The sequence below is a fragment of the Mytilus californianus genome, unplaced genomic scaffold (genome assembly GCF_021869535.1).
Source record: "Mytilus californianus isolate M0D057914Y unplaced genomic scaffold, xbMytCali1.0.p SCAF_13, whole genome shotgun sequence".
NCBI classification, from domain to species: domain Eukaryota; kingdom Metazoa; phylum Mollusca; class Bivalvia; order Mytilida; family Mytilidae; genus Mytilus; species Mytilus californianus.
In genome coordinates this window covers 19,886,633-19,901,838 of record NW_026262615.1, presented here as the reverse complement: position 1 = coordinate 19,901,838, position 15,206 = coordinate 19,886,633, and the positions used below count along the sequence as shown (strand labels likewise).

The following is a 15,206-nucleotide window of genomic DNA, read 5'->3' as shown; positions in this document are numbered from 1 at the left end:
TGGCAGGTGTCTTCTGACCTTGACCTCATTTTCATGGTTCTGTGGTCAAAGTTAAGTTTTTGAGTTTTGGTCTTTTTTCTAATACTATATGCAATAGGTCATCTATATTTGGTGTATGGAAATATTTTATGATGTACTTGTCAGTCTTGCAGGTTTTATTTGACCTTGACCTCATTTTCACGGTTCATTGCTCAATATTAAGTTTTTTTGTGTTATGGTCTGTTTTCTAATACTATAAGCAATAGGTCAACTATATTTGTTGTATGGAAGGATTGCAAGCTGTACATGTCTGCCTGGCATGGTTCATCTGACCTTGACCTCATTTTCATGGTTCATTGGTCAATGTTTAATTTTCTTGATTAAGTCTGTATTGTATCTAAGAAACTATAAACAATAGGTCAACTATATTTAGTGTATTGAATGATTGTAAGGTGTACATGTATTTCTTGTTTGGTTTATATGACCTTGACCTCATTTTCTTTGATCATGTTAAGTGTATGTGATAGTTGTAGTAAAGCTTTATATTTAGGACTATCAACATAATATCAATGATTAGTAAAGGAGGCGAGAAATTTCAGCGTGTGCACTCTTGTTGTTATATATATTCTTAATTATAGATACGATTTGTGTGTACAATACGTGTTTTTGGAATAACTTTTGTCAAATGTTTGAACATCTAAAATGTAAAAACGTTGGACAGCTTAAAAAACAAAAGAATTTAGATTAGGAAAGGGTATATCGACTTCATATTGCTTTTATGAATTCTTTCAAAAAGGTCTTCGTTTAGCCAAATTCAACAATGCAGGAATTCCTTCTTTGACAAAACATAAAAGAACAAAAGAAAAACTTTTAATGTAGGATCAATGTTGGCTCAGACAGTTGTCATACTGAAACACTAAATCCAACATTGAACAAGATATGAAATCAAAAATAATTACCAAATGAAAGGACACATTTGCTGAAGCATTAAATTGGTCAAATTGGGTTTTATTCGGAAAAAACTTCCTATTTTAAGTGCTTTTATCTTTAACACATTCTTTATGAACATTTAAATTCTTTCCAAATGAAAACTAAATGTTTTGTGTTTTGTGTATCCAAGGCAGGTGAAGTAAGTCAACTTAAGAGTGATGTGATTAGATGTAAGTGTATAATATATATTTATAATTTATTTATGAATAACTGCAGTGTGTGAATTTACAATATAAATTTTGAAACACAAGGAAATATTTTATTGAGAATTATTCAAAAAGGCTTCAAAATTTTCAACAAGTTTGAATAAATGACGGTGGCCATGGAAACTATAAACAAGCTCCATTGATTATGCCAACAATTGACTTTAATTTTTATAACAGAATAATAGAGTACCAGGTTTTTATTATAAAAATGGATAAATTTAGAAAATGGTTGTATTGTCGCCTTAATTATACTACGGTTTTCCATATAAGGGTGAACTCCGACCATGACTAAAGTTAATACTAGCTGCTACCTTAAACTTAATACAATATAGTTGTAGTAAAACTTAACAACAACATAATATTATAACAAAATGTGAGTAAATCTTACCCTTATAACGCAAATCTGTAGGTGTTTCAATAACGAAATTCGTAGTGGGAAGTTAAATGTCCAATATCTGTGTCATTTACCTTAATATAAACGATTTAAATAATAATTGAATTGCGCATATCTTTTAACATGATAACTAGAAAAGTTATCTGCTAACATACAAAGATCTTGGGATTCTCAAAATTTGATCTTGGAAATACAATGCTAGCTCTAAACATTATGTGTTTCCTCCATTTGTCTTAGTTGTAGATCTTGTCTTTCTGATAATTTTTTTGCTTTTTAATTTTCTATCTATCTGTTATAATTTATAAGATATAAGGCAAAAACGCAAAACATTGTCAAATATCCTCATCAAAGGGCAATTAATCTAATAAGGAGTCGACTGGCGATTTCGACCATCAGACTTATGTGTGGCACTTGTGTTATTGATCATCTTTGCTATTACAGTTTTCAAGATAAAAGGCAACAATCTAAAAAAAAAAAAGTTAAAATCTGTTATTTTAGGGAAATAACTCCTATCAGAAGTCGTCTGATAGTTTTGGCGTATAGGGACAATTGGTAGAGGTCAACAATCTGACCATTTTTGCTACTGTCTGATTTTCTCTATTAATAACGGTTTTCAAAATAATAGACAAAACTTGCATTTTGCCCCTATGTTCTTTTTTTAGCCATATCGGTCATCTTATTTGACAGGCGAGGTCATTGGACACATTGTTGGCCAAATTGTTTCAGAGGAGAAGATTTTTGTAAAGTTAATGACGACGATGAAGGACGACGGACGCTAAGTGATGAGAAAAGCTCACTTGGCCTTCTTGGGCAGGTGAGCTAAAAAGAAATAAGGTGATTTGATTAGATTGCTGATAAGACAACTATTTTTTAAGTAACTTACATTAAAACTTTAAAAATTCACATTTGAAATAATACACAACTACGGTTGCAAATTTTTCATCAGTGCTATCCAGCACTTTGATTTTTGTTTAGCTACTAACAATTTCTACCTATCGATCATATTTTTTGAGATAATTTTGTTTCAAAATTGTCATTTAATGGCAGTAGCTTTTATAAGAGTCATTCAATGGTTTCAGTAGTTAGACATTTTTGTAGATATTGTATAGGTGATCATCTTTGTTGTTACATTTTCAACCTATTTATGATAATTTCCCAGATAATTGGCAAATCATTCGTCATTTCAGGTCATTAACTCCTTAATAGGTCATCCACTTGTTTTGTTCACCTAACAATTTTGTAGATCATGTATGGGTGATCAATTTCTCTGTTTATAGTTCCTTCCTATCTATCATATTTATCGATATAATTTTCTAAAAGTGCCCGTGTCGCTCCCCTGGATCAATGTGCATCTTCAACAATGGTCACCCTCAATCATTTAAGACAAGAATATGATTCATGAACAAAATTTCTTTTTTTCCCAAAAAACAAAAAAGAATAAACATCAAGTACTCCTATAGGGAGTGGACAGACAATTTCGGCAATTTTAGCCCATTTCTAGATCTTCTTTTGCTGAAAGTTTTAGCTAATTGCAGATTCTCTCTAACTTTCAGAAAAGGAATCATACACTTCTTTGAGTTTTCCTAAAGATGAATCAGAAGCAGCATACCTCATGTACTAGATATTTGAAACCAAGTTTTTAGAATTTTCAAACAATGAAGTACATAGTATATTTACAGAAAAAGAACGTATCAATGATAACTGACATCCTTGGGGACAAAAAGTCCTCCAGCAGTGGTATCTTTAACCGAATTTATTTTGTAAAATATTGATATTCTTTTAAAAAGAAATCTACAGATGTAGGTTGTGCTTAAATTATAAATGCATTATCACTATTGTTCAAGAGTGCATTCTTACATTAACTATGAAATGTGACACATTTCCTAACAAAAACAAATAACAATGCTATCTTAACAGTCGTAGTTACAAAAAGGTTTACAATAACAGTGTAATAAGTCAAAATGTTATAATTTTTGTCAGTAATGCTTACCCTAATAACTAAGCTTGTATGTGTTTAAAACAAAATGCGTAAAATGAATTAACATGTCCAATATCTGTGTCATATACCTTACTATTATATTTAAGATTTAAATGATAACTGCGGCTAACTTTTAACTTCAATAAAAGTCTGTAAAACTTACATTTATTTCGTTTTTAATACACCGAGTCGCACCATTAGACAATTACACGGGTGCCATTCGGTATATCGAGAAAAAATATCGCGAAAGAACGGTGGTCAAGTATTACGATTTGATCGTGAAAGCTCTGGTATAGGATCGTGAAGGAAATCTGATCGAGAAGACATATGCAAGGTCAATTACTAATATAATTTAATGAATTATACGGAAACTTTACAACATATAAAACTATCTGTCAAAATTGTTCAACATTATGATCAGTATCTGAGAAAATCAAGGTTTAAAAGTAAACGGTTTTAACAAAACTTTAAAAGGCAGATTGTTCCTTGACATTTCAATGACATTTAATGTGTAAACAAACAAGATTTGTTTTCATAATTCGAATGACTAAACAACTTTTCTTTGAAACATGTCATTCCATTTTCATGATTCAAATGGTTCTTAAAGTTATTTTGTGTTAGCATAATCAAAAATTTTGCAAAAAATGAAATATTTACAAAAACTGATTTTTTTTGGATTTTGAAAGATCGCCTTCCGCTTTTTGAAGATCGTGAAAAGGTTCGTGAAAGATCTGATGCAACGAAAACTTTCAAATCATTATTTAGTCATATGATAATCTATATGTTTAATTGGTTTAGCAAATATTGGATTTGCATGAATCATTCCGGTTCTCTTTTGTCGGTGAATAGGGCTATAATCGTTCAATGCCATTTAATCTGATTATATCATTCCGACTAGGTGCTTTTTTGCAATATCTGTCTTTTTGTGCGTCCTTCATAATCTTTGACTTTTTTTTACAAATTAAGATGTAGAATAGAACCTAGTCGGCTAAATTACAGTTCAAGCTGGGCATCATGCACAATCGATCGCGAGGTACGTTGAGTGGTAATTTCCCCACTAAGTTGATACAATGACGTATAGCTATTGTGAAAAGACTGATCAAACAATCAATTAAAAATAACGTTGGTACCTTTTTAACTTATGTCAACGCAGTCACGAAATAAACCAATTAGCCAATATTGTCATACGATGTACGCACGAACGAAACTCCATATTACTGCAGGTAACAACTCTTACACAAAAAAAAATGTTTCCAGGGCGAATGCATTAAGCATTATAGATACATATATACTTTTACTTATCGAAAATTTATGCTCCTGAAGGTCCTTTTATCTTAGAAATCTACTTATTTTGACACTTTTTTGTATTTTTTAAATAACTTTTAAGGAACAGTGTTACATTAAAAAAAAGTGAAAAAAGTGAAAGCATTAATGTTCGTTCTTATGAAAATAATTGGATTAGTTGCAAGTATATCAATTGGTAAAAGAAATATTGTTTCTGATTATCAAGTTCGGTCCAGCGCGGGACGTTTGCGCTTTTTAATAGGACATTTGCGTTTTTCAGTGGACATTTACGCTTAATTTTGTAGGACATTTGCGCTTTCAAAACAAAGGACATTTGCGTTTTTTCAATAGGACATTTGCGCTTTTTCAAAATAACATAAAAAATCATTTAATATAAAAAAAAAAAAAAAACCACAAACCATTCATATATTTATATACAGATGAAAGCGACAACACTCCAGGAGGGTGGATGGAAGTCTTTTCTATAAGTCAACAGGTTTACAGTAGGTGGTTTAAAAATGAAATTTTGGTCTTCACTAATTGAAACAGGCTTAAATAAACTATGATGGAACAGTTCCTCCCTCGGACTTTTTATGCGACAAAATAACCACAAGAGGAATATAATTTCCAATTTTAATCCACTAATAAGAAAGCTAAGTGACGGATTTCAGTCAAAATTGCAATGTTCCATCCATAAAAGTTTCTTTTCCCCTATCGTTTACTCAGAAACGTATACGAATATTTTTTTTCTGATTTTTTCGTTTGTTCGGAAGAACTTTCAAAGAATATGTGAACATCTTTCCATGACTTTGGTATATTTTCTAAGGATTACAGGTAAACTGTTATAAGTAAATAGCGCAATTGTCTTGTCAATTTTGTTCAGGTGTATCAAACTTTTAAGTGCAAATGTCCAGAGTTTGAAGCGCAAATGTATTTTAGTGTTATAGGTAAAAAAGCAAAAACGTCCTGCGTCCGCCTGGTCACGTCTTGTCTTTCAAGATCAAAATAATGCGTTGCTCAACCTTTCATGATCAATTTTGATGAGAAATCAACAAAATTTAATGTTTTTAAAAACAAAATGAACGGCTTCAAGGGTAAAAACTTTTTTTTAAAGTACTATCTGACACACCAAAGATTCAGTTTCAAATATATCGTTATATATTGGAATGTAACCATTATAATTACAAAACGTGTTTTTCTTTTTAATGAATCCCATAGACTTGTGTTGCGATTTTTGTGTTTTCTCATAAAGTACTACATATTTTCTTTATTTTATTGCACAGTATTATCGATTTTGACAGACATAATTTTTTTTTCGAATTTGTTCCGCGTTTTAAATACAACAGATTTTGAAGTAGAATTACAATTAATTACATTCACGATCCGATACCAGAACTTTTACGATCGGATCGCAATGCTTGACCACCGTTCGGTATTCTTTCACGATCGTTTTCCTCGACATACCGAATGACAGCCGTGAATTATATATATTGTTAAAATCTGAATACTAAGTAGTTTTTCAAGTGTGAAAAAGCGATTGATACCAATGGGACAATACAACTCATAAGTCGAGGATGTAATAACTAAGCAATTATAGTTTTAATAATAATTGTTTATTTAGAAACTCTTATGAGGGATACATTTTTGAAGTACACAAATATATCAAATGAAATGATGTGGGTAAAATAATGAAAGATACCATGGTTCCTTATTGATCCCCTGGTTTATCTGTATTGCATGTTATGAGGTCCAACATATTAGTAATTGATGACCAGCAAATATGTAGGGCGTATTCAGAACCCCTCTGACTGGACGGGCACACTGAAACAAAAAATTAAAGAGTTCTTCAGATATAAATAAACGAGAATCTGGGTTGTGACTTGGGATTATGGTCAGGCCTTCATTTCTGTTATGCATTTCTTTTTATAGTTTTTTAAGGCTATTTAAGGTAGATCGGGTGTCGTTTCTAAGCATCTCTTAAAGGCATGTTGCAAACATACTTTTTTAGCTTTACATATTTTACCAAGCATCATGCAATATACAACAGAAACCTGTAAAAGTTGAAATTTAAAGATTAAACAATCAATTAATTACGTGTCGTTGAGTGTATTTAAAATTCAAAAACAAATCTTTTGAAATGAAGGGCAGATAATTATATTGAATTTGATAGGACAATTTGTGTTTGGTTTTTTTTTCTCATAAAAACAAGGTATGTAACGCCCTGCTTTTATTTCATATTTCTGGAGTGTTTATGAAAGCAGATTTTCATTGAATTTAAACCAAATCTATCTATGACTGGATCAATCATCATATTTTTAAAGATAAATACTGATGATTGTTGGTGATTTATCAAGAAATTATACTCTGTATTTTCCATAACACACATTTTGAAGGATGTTTATAAGGTTATCATTTTTACCAAATAACCCTGAATCGCAGAATTGCCCTTCATCAGTAGGAAAGATGTTTAACTGAACCACCTTGTGTGTATGTAGATTCAGTAAATCTCATAGATGATCAAAGAACTTTGTTGATTTTATTTTGCTGGAATTTTACAACCTTTGACAATAGCCATTTTACTCTTTCATTCTTATAATGGCCCTTTAGTGTACAGATGGTATAGATTATATACACAGCCTTAGACAGCCTAGGCTGTTCTTTTATTGTTCGATTGTCAGAAACACATGAATCAGATAATTTCTACTTGCCATTATCTCCCTCCGTTATTTTCAATGATCACTGATACTTGTAACAGATGTTGTTTTATCAGTATTTAAATCCGGAATCCTTTTTCCCAAAAGAATTTCTGTGGATCCCTACATATAAGAAGGTGCAAATTTAAATTCAGAATTCTAGACATACTTAAATACCAAGATAGTGTTTTAGACAACTTATAAGAACACCTAGTCAAAAAGACAATCTCCTTGAAATATGATTTAACGATTGGCAGTTTTGTGATTATTTATGTCCGACATTTAAAAAGATCCTTTGCAACAGCCTGTCTGAAGGAATCAAAATTGATCTGACATGTCAAAAGACAGACAGAAATTGTACCTTAAGCCTTCTAAACCAACCATTTGTAATAACTGAGCTTTATTTGATAGTTATATGTAGCTCAAAGGTTGTGAACCAGAATCTATACTTCTCTGTTTTTTCAGGACACCATTGTTACTGACAAAAAATTGACATGTTGTACAGTAAAACGATATAGACGTAGAAAACAAGTCAGGCATTATTAGAATAGAGAATGAAAACGGGAAATGTTTGAATAAGACAACAACAAGACCAAAAAGAAGAAAACAAAAAAAGACTACCAATGGGTCTTCAACGGAACGATATAACCCAACACCCGGAGGTGAGCTTCAGGTGGCCCCTAAACAATAATGTATACTATATAGTTCAGCTAAACGGACTCCACAGTTAACTCCGAAACATACAAATGAACCAAAAGTAAAAACTTTATAGCAACGAATTTTTGCACGTACATAATCGATTCAAGATAGTAATTGTTAATGAGGTAACAAGAAAATTTAAAAAAGAAGGTGAAAATATCAAGGTGACATTGACCTCAATTGAATAAAATGTCAATTACTCAGAAAGGGTTGGTGGTATCTCCTACTTTCAGGGTTAAAAAAAGGATGGATACATTTATAGTCCATTGTACACCTACATTATTACATTTGTGTCAAAATTTGATATTTTATAGTGACATTTTCTTGAAAATCGATTCCGGTCTGCAGCGTTAAATAACATAGTGAATTTGGTGTGTTTGTCTTTGATCTAAAAGTAGGATGTTAATTGTCAGCAAATACTGAAGAATCAATTAAACATTTTCTGAACATGAAAATATGATGAAAATTTCCCTTAGGTTTATATAAGTTACAGATAATTATACGTTGAAACTGTGTAGAAAAGATTACAATTAAGTCCTCAATATAGGGAGAAAACAAGTGATCAAAACTATTTCTCATGTTTATTTGAAAATCACACTATAAGTTTGGTGCTTCTGAAGCACTTTCCTGGATTTTACTTTACCAGAAAACCTCAAGCTTAAAACATTGAAAGCTAAGGATGCTTTATTCTCTACCATTAAAGGAGCTTTATAAATGGCATCAAAGGATACCAAATTTCACCTATAATCTACTTTGCGTGAGGAAGTTGGAACCTCATTTTTTTTTTTTTTTTGTAAATTCATCAACATGGATATTAAGAAAGGTAGGCTATAAATCATGTAATATAAATGTGTGGAATTTAGAGGTCATGTTGTTAACATTTGACTATTTTTGCTGACATCATTGTCATATTTACTAACCTCTACGCCTTCTTTGTTGGGGTCTTTGTTATTTAAATTTGTATGCTTGTTTCAATTTGTTAGTTAGTTGTGACGTGTGTCTGTGGTATTGTTAATAATTCAAACAAAATCTAAATCTTCAGAACAAAAGTTTTATTATCAAATAATGTATTTACAATGGTGAATAACTCAAAACAATCTACAAAATCAAGCAAACACCACGAAAAAATATGCTTAAAATATTGATTATTTCAGATTAGATATTTCGAAGAAGAAGATAGTAGCAGCTACATATTGGGATCCCGAATGATAAAGCCACTGCCTTATGAAGAATAATGCGGATGTTGTTTTTTAAATAAAAAAAAAAAAACACAACTTTCACAATTGTACCTCTTTTTCAGTAGACAATACATCACGATTATGAACAAAAAAATATGAATAGATTTGCCTGTTTTTAAGATAATAGCAGTTTAAAAATTAGAGTTTTTGGTAGAAAAAGTTCTCAGGACTTTTCAAATGAAATATATTTGAAGAAAATTATGTTTAACTGTTTTAAAAATAAATTAGCGATAGAAAATATCAAAATGTTTTACTAAAAGTGTAATTGGTAGTTAAAAAGATATTGGTGAATATTTCAGTTGGTGGGCTAAATTTCTCATGCTGACTTTGAAAAAATTCTAAGGAATCACTAAATATTTCGAAAAAAGTCAGGCTCACAAAACATTTTGAAAAAGTCAGACTCATAAAGTATTAACAAAAATTCAGACTCACAACAAATTTTGAAAAAAATTAGGCTCACAAGAAATTAGGAAAAAGTCAGATTCACAATATATTTCGAAAAAGTCAGGCTATCAAAATATTTTGCGTTGCAGAGATGGAAGTGTAAAAGCAAACACTTGGAATTCATATGCAGTGGAACAGCGACATTTCGTACCATTCCAATACTTAATCAACATTTTAAATTGAAGGAAAACTATTTGTTATCCTGAAAGGCCCGGAAGACTTTTCCACAATGTTACTGCAGCATATTTAAACAATTGTTTTTCCATAAGGAAATGGTCTTTCCCTGGGAACATACAAAATAATACTATATCTATAAGTTGTTGGTAGATTTAAACTTTTGAAGGTAGTTCAAACATGAAGAGGCAATAGTTTTTGTAATCTTAAAATTTCATTATACTGTAACAGATTTAATTCACTTAAAACAGATATTTTAACAGATCAGTATGACTTTTAAAATTTTCACAAACATGATAGCACAATTAAAGTCTTTTATGTAGTTACATGTGCTCTGAATATTTCAGTAGATGGTTTAACATTGATCTGATAACTAATTGTACATTTAAGCTTCTGTTTAAACTAGAAACATATTTTGTTAATTTGAGAAATGATTTTGTCTGTGTTTGTTTGAATTTTGAGTTTATCTGTTTATATGAAGATAAATTAAATCTTGTCATTTGTTTACTGTTTTATAAATACATATGCCATCTTTATAGCTGGAACACACATCTGATCATAAATGAATTTGTTTTGATAGAAATTATTGAGGTTGTCTGCCTTGGTTCAATTCATTTACTTGAGGCATTCCTTTCTGTTGGCGTCAATGCAAAAAAAATATCATATTTCAAATTTAAAATCTTTAAGTGGAATTTGGTTGAATGTTTCTTCACTCGGCCTATTTTAAAGTTATAAATAGAAATTATGTTCTACCTTACTTATCAATTTTTAAAGACAAAACACTTGTCCTACCTCCATGACAAATATGTTGTTGTCCCCGCAGATAAAGCCCCAAACAACATCGTTTTTGTGTGTAAATATCATAATATAGACTGCTTGATAAATGAATTAGGTATTGACAATTCACTTGGAAACTCAACATATACCCTCACCACACTTACCAAAGAGGAAATCCTGGATAATCATAGGTCTGTTCTATGTTCCTTTGGAATTTCAACCAAAGATGAAGAACTGGATCTTCCATCACTGTATTGGATACCTAAACTACATACGTGTCCTTACAAACAACGGTATATTGCTGGGTCTTCCAAGTGCTCCACGAAACCTTTTTCTAAATTATTAACATCTATTTCATCAGCAATCAAAGCCGGGCTCCAAAGTTATTGTGAAACTGCCTATTCTAGAGGTGGCGTGAATCAGATGTGGATACTAAAAAATTCCAAAGATCTTTTCGAGTACATACAATCTAAGACTCTCTCATCTTGCAATAGTATTAAAACATTTGACTTTTCTACACTTTACACAAGTATTCCCCATTCAAAACTAAAAGACAAATTGAAAGAGTTGGTATTACTTTGTTTCATTAAAAGGAATGGCGAACGTAAATACAAGTATCTTGTCTTGGGGAGGAATAAATCCTACTTTGTAAAGAATCACTCTGATTCAAACAAAAAATTCTCTGAAACTGACATTATCAAGATGCTTGATTTCTTGATTGACAACACATTTGTTACGTTTGGAGGACGTGTTTTTCAACAGACTGTCGGAATTCCAATGGAAACCAATTGTGCCCCTCTTCTTGCCGACTTGTTTCTTTATTATTATGAGGCTGACTTCATACAGGAACTTCTTAGGAAGAAAGATAAGAAGTTAGCAATATCCTTTAACTCTTCGTTCCGTACAAATACAAAATTTGGTGACTATGTTGAACGAATCTATCCCATCGAACTAGAGATAAAGGATAATACAGATACAGTTAAGTCTGCCTCATATCTTGACTTACATCTAGAAATTGACAATGAGGGTTTGTTGAAAACAAAACTTTACGACAAAAGAGATGATTTCAGCTTCCCAATTGTGAACTTTCCATTTCTATGTAGCAACATTCCAGCAGCGCCTGCATACGGAGTATATATCTCCCAATTGATACGATATTCCCGGGCTTGTGTTTCATATCATGATTTCCTTGATAGAGGATTGCTGCTCACAAGGAAGCTATTAAACCAAGAGTTCCAAATGGTGAAGTTGAAATCATCCCTTCGTAAATTTTACGGACGCCATCACGAGTTGGTTGACCGTTATGGAATAACCGTTTCACAGATGATATCGGATATGTTCCTTATGTCGTAACTACAATACACTCCCTTTTCACGAATGTGACTTACCGAATTAGACTATTTACCGTATTTGTAATAACATAAGCAACACGATGGGGCCACATATGAAGCAGGATCTGCTTACCCTTCCGGAGCACATGAGATCACCCCCCGTTTTTGGTGGGGTTCGTGTTGCTTAGTCTTTGGTGTTCTTTGTTGTGTCATCTGTATTATTATTTGTCTGTTTGTCTTTTTATTTTTGGCCATGGCGTTGTCAGTTTTTTTTTTTCGATCTATGAGTTTGACTGTCCCTCTGGTATCTTTCATCCCTCTTTTATCAGACTGTATTAACAAATTTTCAGTCTGATCAACTGCAGTAAATGCAGCACTGTTCATACAATTCCTTGCAGCCAATTCAGTACTGTTTAGTAGCTTTTTAGACAATTCAGTATTTTTTTGCTGTGTTCAGGTAAATACAAACTACTGAACAAAGACTTTGCAGATCTTGATTGACTGCAGGCGAATTGTCTGAACATTACTGAATTTAGTGCAGTTAATAAGTCTGAGATTGACTAAAATACTTTAAATAACACGATGTATTATGTTCAGTGTTTCAAGAGCAGTTCAGATCAAAATTGGTTTACTAGTGTACATGTTGAAGTTCATACAGTGAAGTTTTTGTCTGTTAAATAAAAAGCACACCAGTTAATAAAGCTTTAAAAAATATGAATTTCTATGAATAATGTATTCATACTTGAAACTAACATAAACATGTTGTCTCATTTACAGAATAATTAATTCTGTTATTCAGAGTTGAAATAGTAACGAATCCTCACCCTCGTTGTTACTTCCAACTAACATTATTCCATATTTCATATCAATAGCTATTGATCGAGGAGCTTTAATTCCATTATCGTGATTCAATATTGCCCTGCATGATTTGCCATCAGGTGAAACTACGACTATTTTATTACTTCTCCTGCAAGCAACATAAATAAACCCGTTTTTATCTAATGCAACTCCTGCTGGTTCATCAATGTCCTGGTGTTTAAATGTCCAAAGCATTTCTCCACTCAGTTTGTAGCAGCTTATTGTGTTATTCAAAAAGTTTGTGCCGTAGATATTTCCCTTGACCAATGAAATACGACGTACATGAATTCTTTCCAAGGTTTGTTTTGATTCGTCTAGAAGGTTCATGACAATGACATTTTTAACAGTAGGCATTATTATGACCAGTACTTGACCATCACTTGAAACTCCAGAACATCGTACTTCAGGAAACTTAAAACTTCTGTCAACCTTACTTTTGCCTATATCAACAAGGGCCACTTCACATGCAGTATAAAAGGAAACGGCCACTGTATCATCTTTAACAAAGCATACTCTGTCAGGTTCCTCTTTAAATGACAAAATAGATCTGATGAATGTCCCATCATTTCTAAACATCAGCAAACATTTGCGAACTGCATCAAGAGTTAAACAATTGCAATCAGGTAGTATGCAACAATCAACAATACGTAATGTTCTTCCTTTAGGCACTTTAACAGTGTTTGAGAACGAAGGATTTATTTGTTCTATTGTTGGAACAGGAACTAAATACTGAGCTTGATCTTTTCTTCCCGCATTTGCATGAACGTTACAAGGACGGGTGTCAACTGTTATTTCTCCAAATAATTTGACATCATGTAGAATGGAAGCAAGAGCAGTCGAAGTTACCACATGCAAGTTACGTTCGTTTAAATCTGAACCACGCTTTAAATCTTCAATGTAGTTTTCCTCTTGTGATGTGATTTTTTCAATTTCGTTCAGACCTACATAAGTTTGAAGTTCAGTTGCATATTTAGTCATATTCAAAAATTCGTTTTGCAATTCCCTGATCTGTTTTGCTCGTTTATCTACTTCGAGCAAGAGTGTCTCTATTTCAGATCTCAATTTTGAATGTTCAATTTCTAGATCTTTAAGAAGTTGCTGTTCTAGTTGGTTTAGGTAATCATCGATGGATTTACGCATGGATCGGATGTTCTGAATTGCCTCAGATTTCTGCTTTGCATTTGTACTAACTCTGTTTCTCAGGTATTCTACTATCTCATCAAAATTTTCTTTTAGATCTTTCAGATCTTTTTCAAGGAGAGGAACCGCAGCTGATGATTTGACTTGATTAAGAATGTCGGACAATGGCTTCATGGTCTGACATGTTTGATGGTTATCTGTGGTGCAATGTACGCAGCAAGCACACGCATGGAAAGAACAGTATAGTTCGAACTTTCTGTCATGGACTTTACACAGATTGCTCGTCCCTTTTATAAATGAAGGCAATTCATGATAATTCTCAGCCGATATGGTTTTATGGTCTTTGGATGTTCTTGACCTATTATGATGCTTCTCACATTCTACACAAAGGAAGACCTCACATTCTGTACACCACGTGACTGCATCACTTGTGACGTTATCCTCTTTACAAAGAGTACAGAAGTCCTTACTTGGCGATGCCATTTTATATAATCATTTCTGAAAACATAGGAAATACTGACATATTTTCTAATGACATAACAGTTTGTACCCATTCACTTTACACTTGATATGCAGTCAGAATCTCACAAGACATGATAGATGAGATATAACGTTAATAGAAAATAAGACATCTTTAATTCATCTTATTTATACAGCAAATGTTATTCACAAAACAGAACCACACACCATAAAATCTATTTTGTTTACTATGCACTAGAACAAAAAAAAATAGAAATGTAAGGTTTAATAAGTCCAAACACCAAACTAATCATAGAAAACACAAAAGGAAAATAATAGCAATTAGCAAAAATCATCATCAGCAGTGTTACCTGACTCATGGAAATCTAAAAACTTGTGTTATTGGAAATATAATGTTCTATTTACTATCTTTGTAGTATAAAAGTATTAGCAAAATGTTTCACCCGTAAAGTTGTTTTATTGAAATTAGAATTGCATTTATTTGAAATTTGTAATTAATTATCTGTTTCGGTGTTAAAACTTTAGACAGAATATGTGTCGA

General features: G+C 32.0%; 2 protein-coding genes across 7 annotated transcripts in view; both read right to left on the bottom strand.

The window, feature by feature from the left end:
- Window positions 1-15,206, bottom strand: part of LOC127723333 (uncharacterized) — an 80,899-nt gene that overhangs the window by 7,564 nt on the left and 58,129 nt on the right. Inside the window, exon 1 of one of the 6 annotated variants that reach the window (XM_052229900.1) lies at window positions 1,564-1,644. The exons of the other annotated variants lie outside the window; for them this stretch is intronic. The gene's annotated coding sequence lies outside the window, so the exon portion shown is untranslated. Of the gene's footprint in view, window positions 1-1,563; window positions 1,645-15,206 lie in introns of those variants that run through there. 6 annotated transcript variants of the gene reach the window in all.
- Window positions 12,978-14,682, bottom strand: LOC127723334 (uncharacterized). The gene has a single exon (XM_052229906.1). The coding sequence runs from the start codon at window positions 14,666-14,668 to the stop codon at window positions 12,983-12,985; it is 1,686 nt and encodes a 561-aa protein (XP_052085866.1). The 5' UTR covers window positions 14,669-14,682; the 3' UTR covers window positions 12,978-12,982.

Bases quoted from the DNA above. Each gene is read 5' to 3' on its own strand.
- LOC127723334 (XM_052229906.1), bottom strand. From the start codon at position 14,668: ATGGCATCGCCAAGTAAGGACTTCTGTACTCTTTGTAAAGAGGATAAC.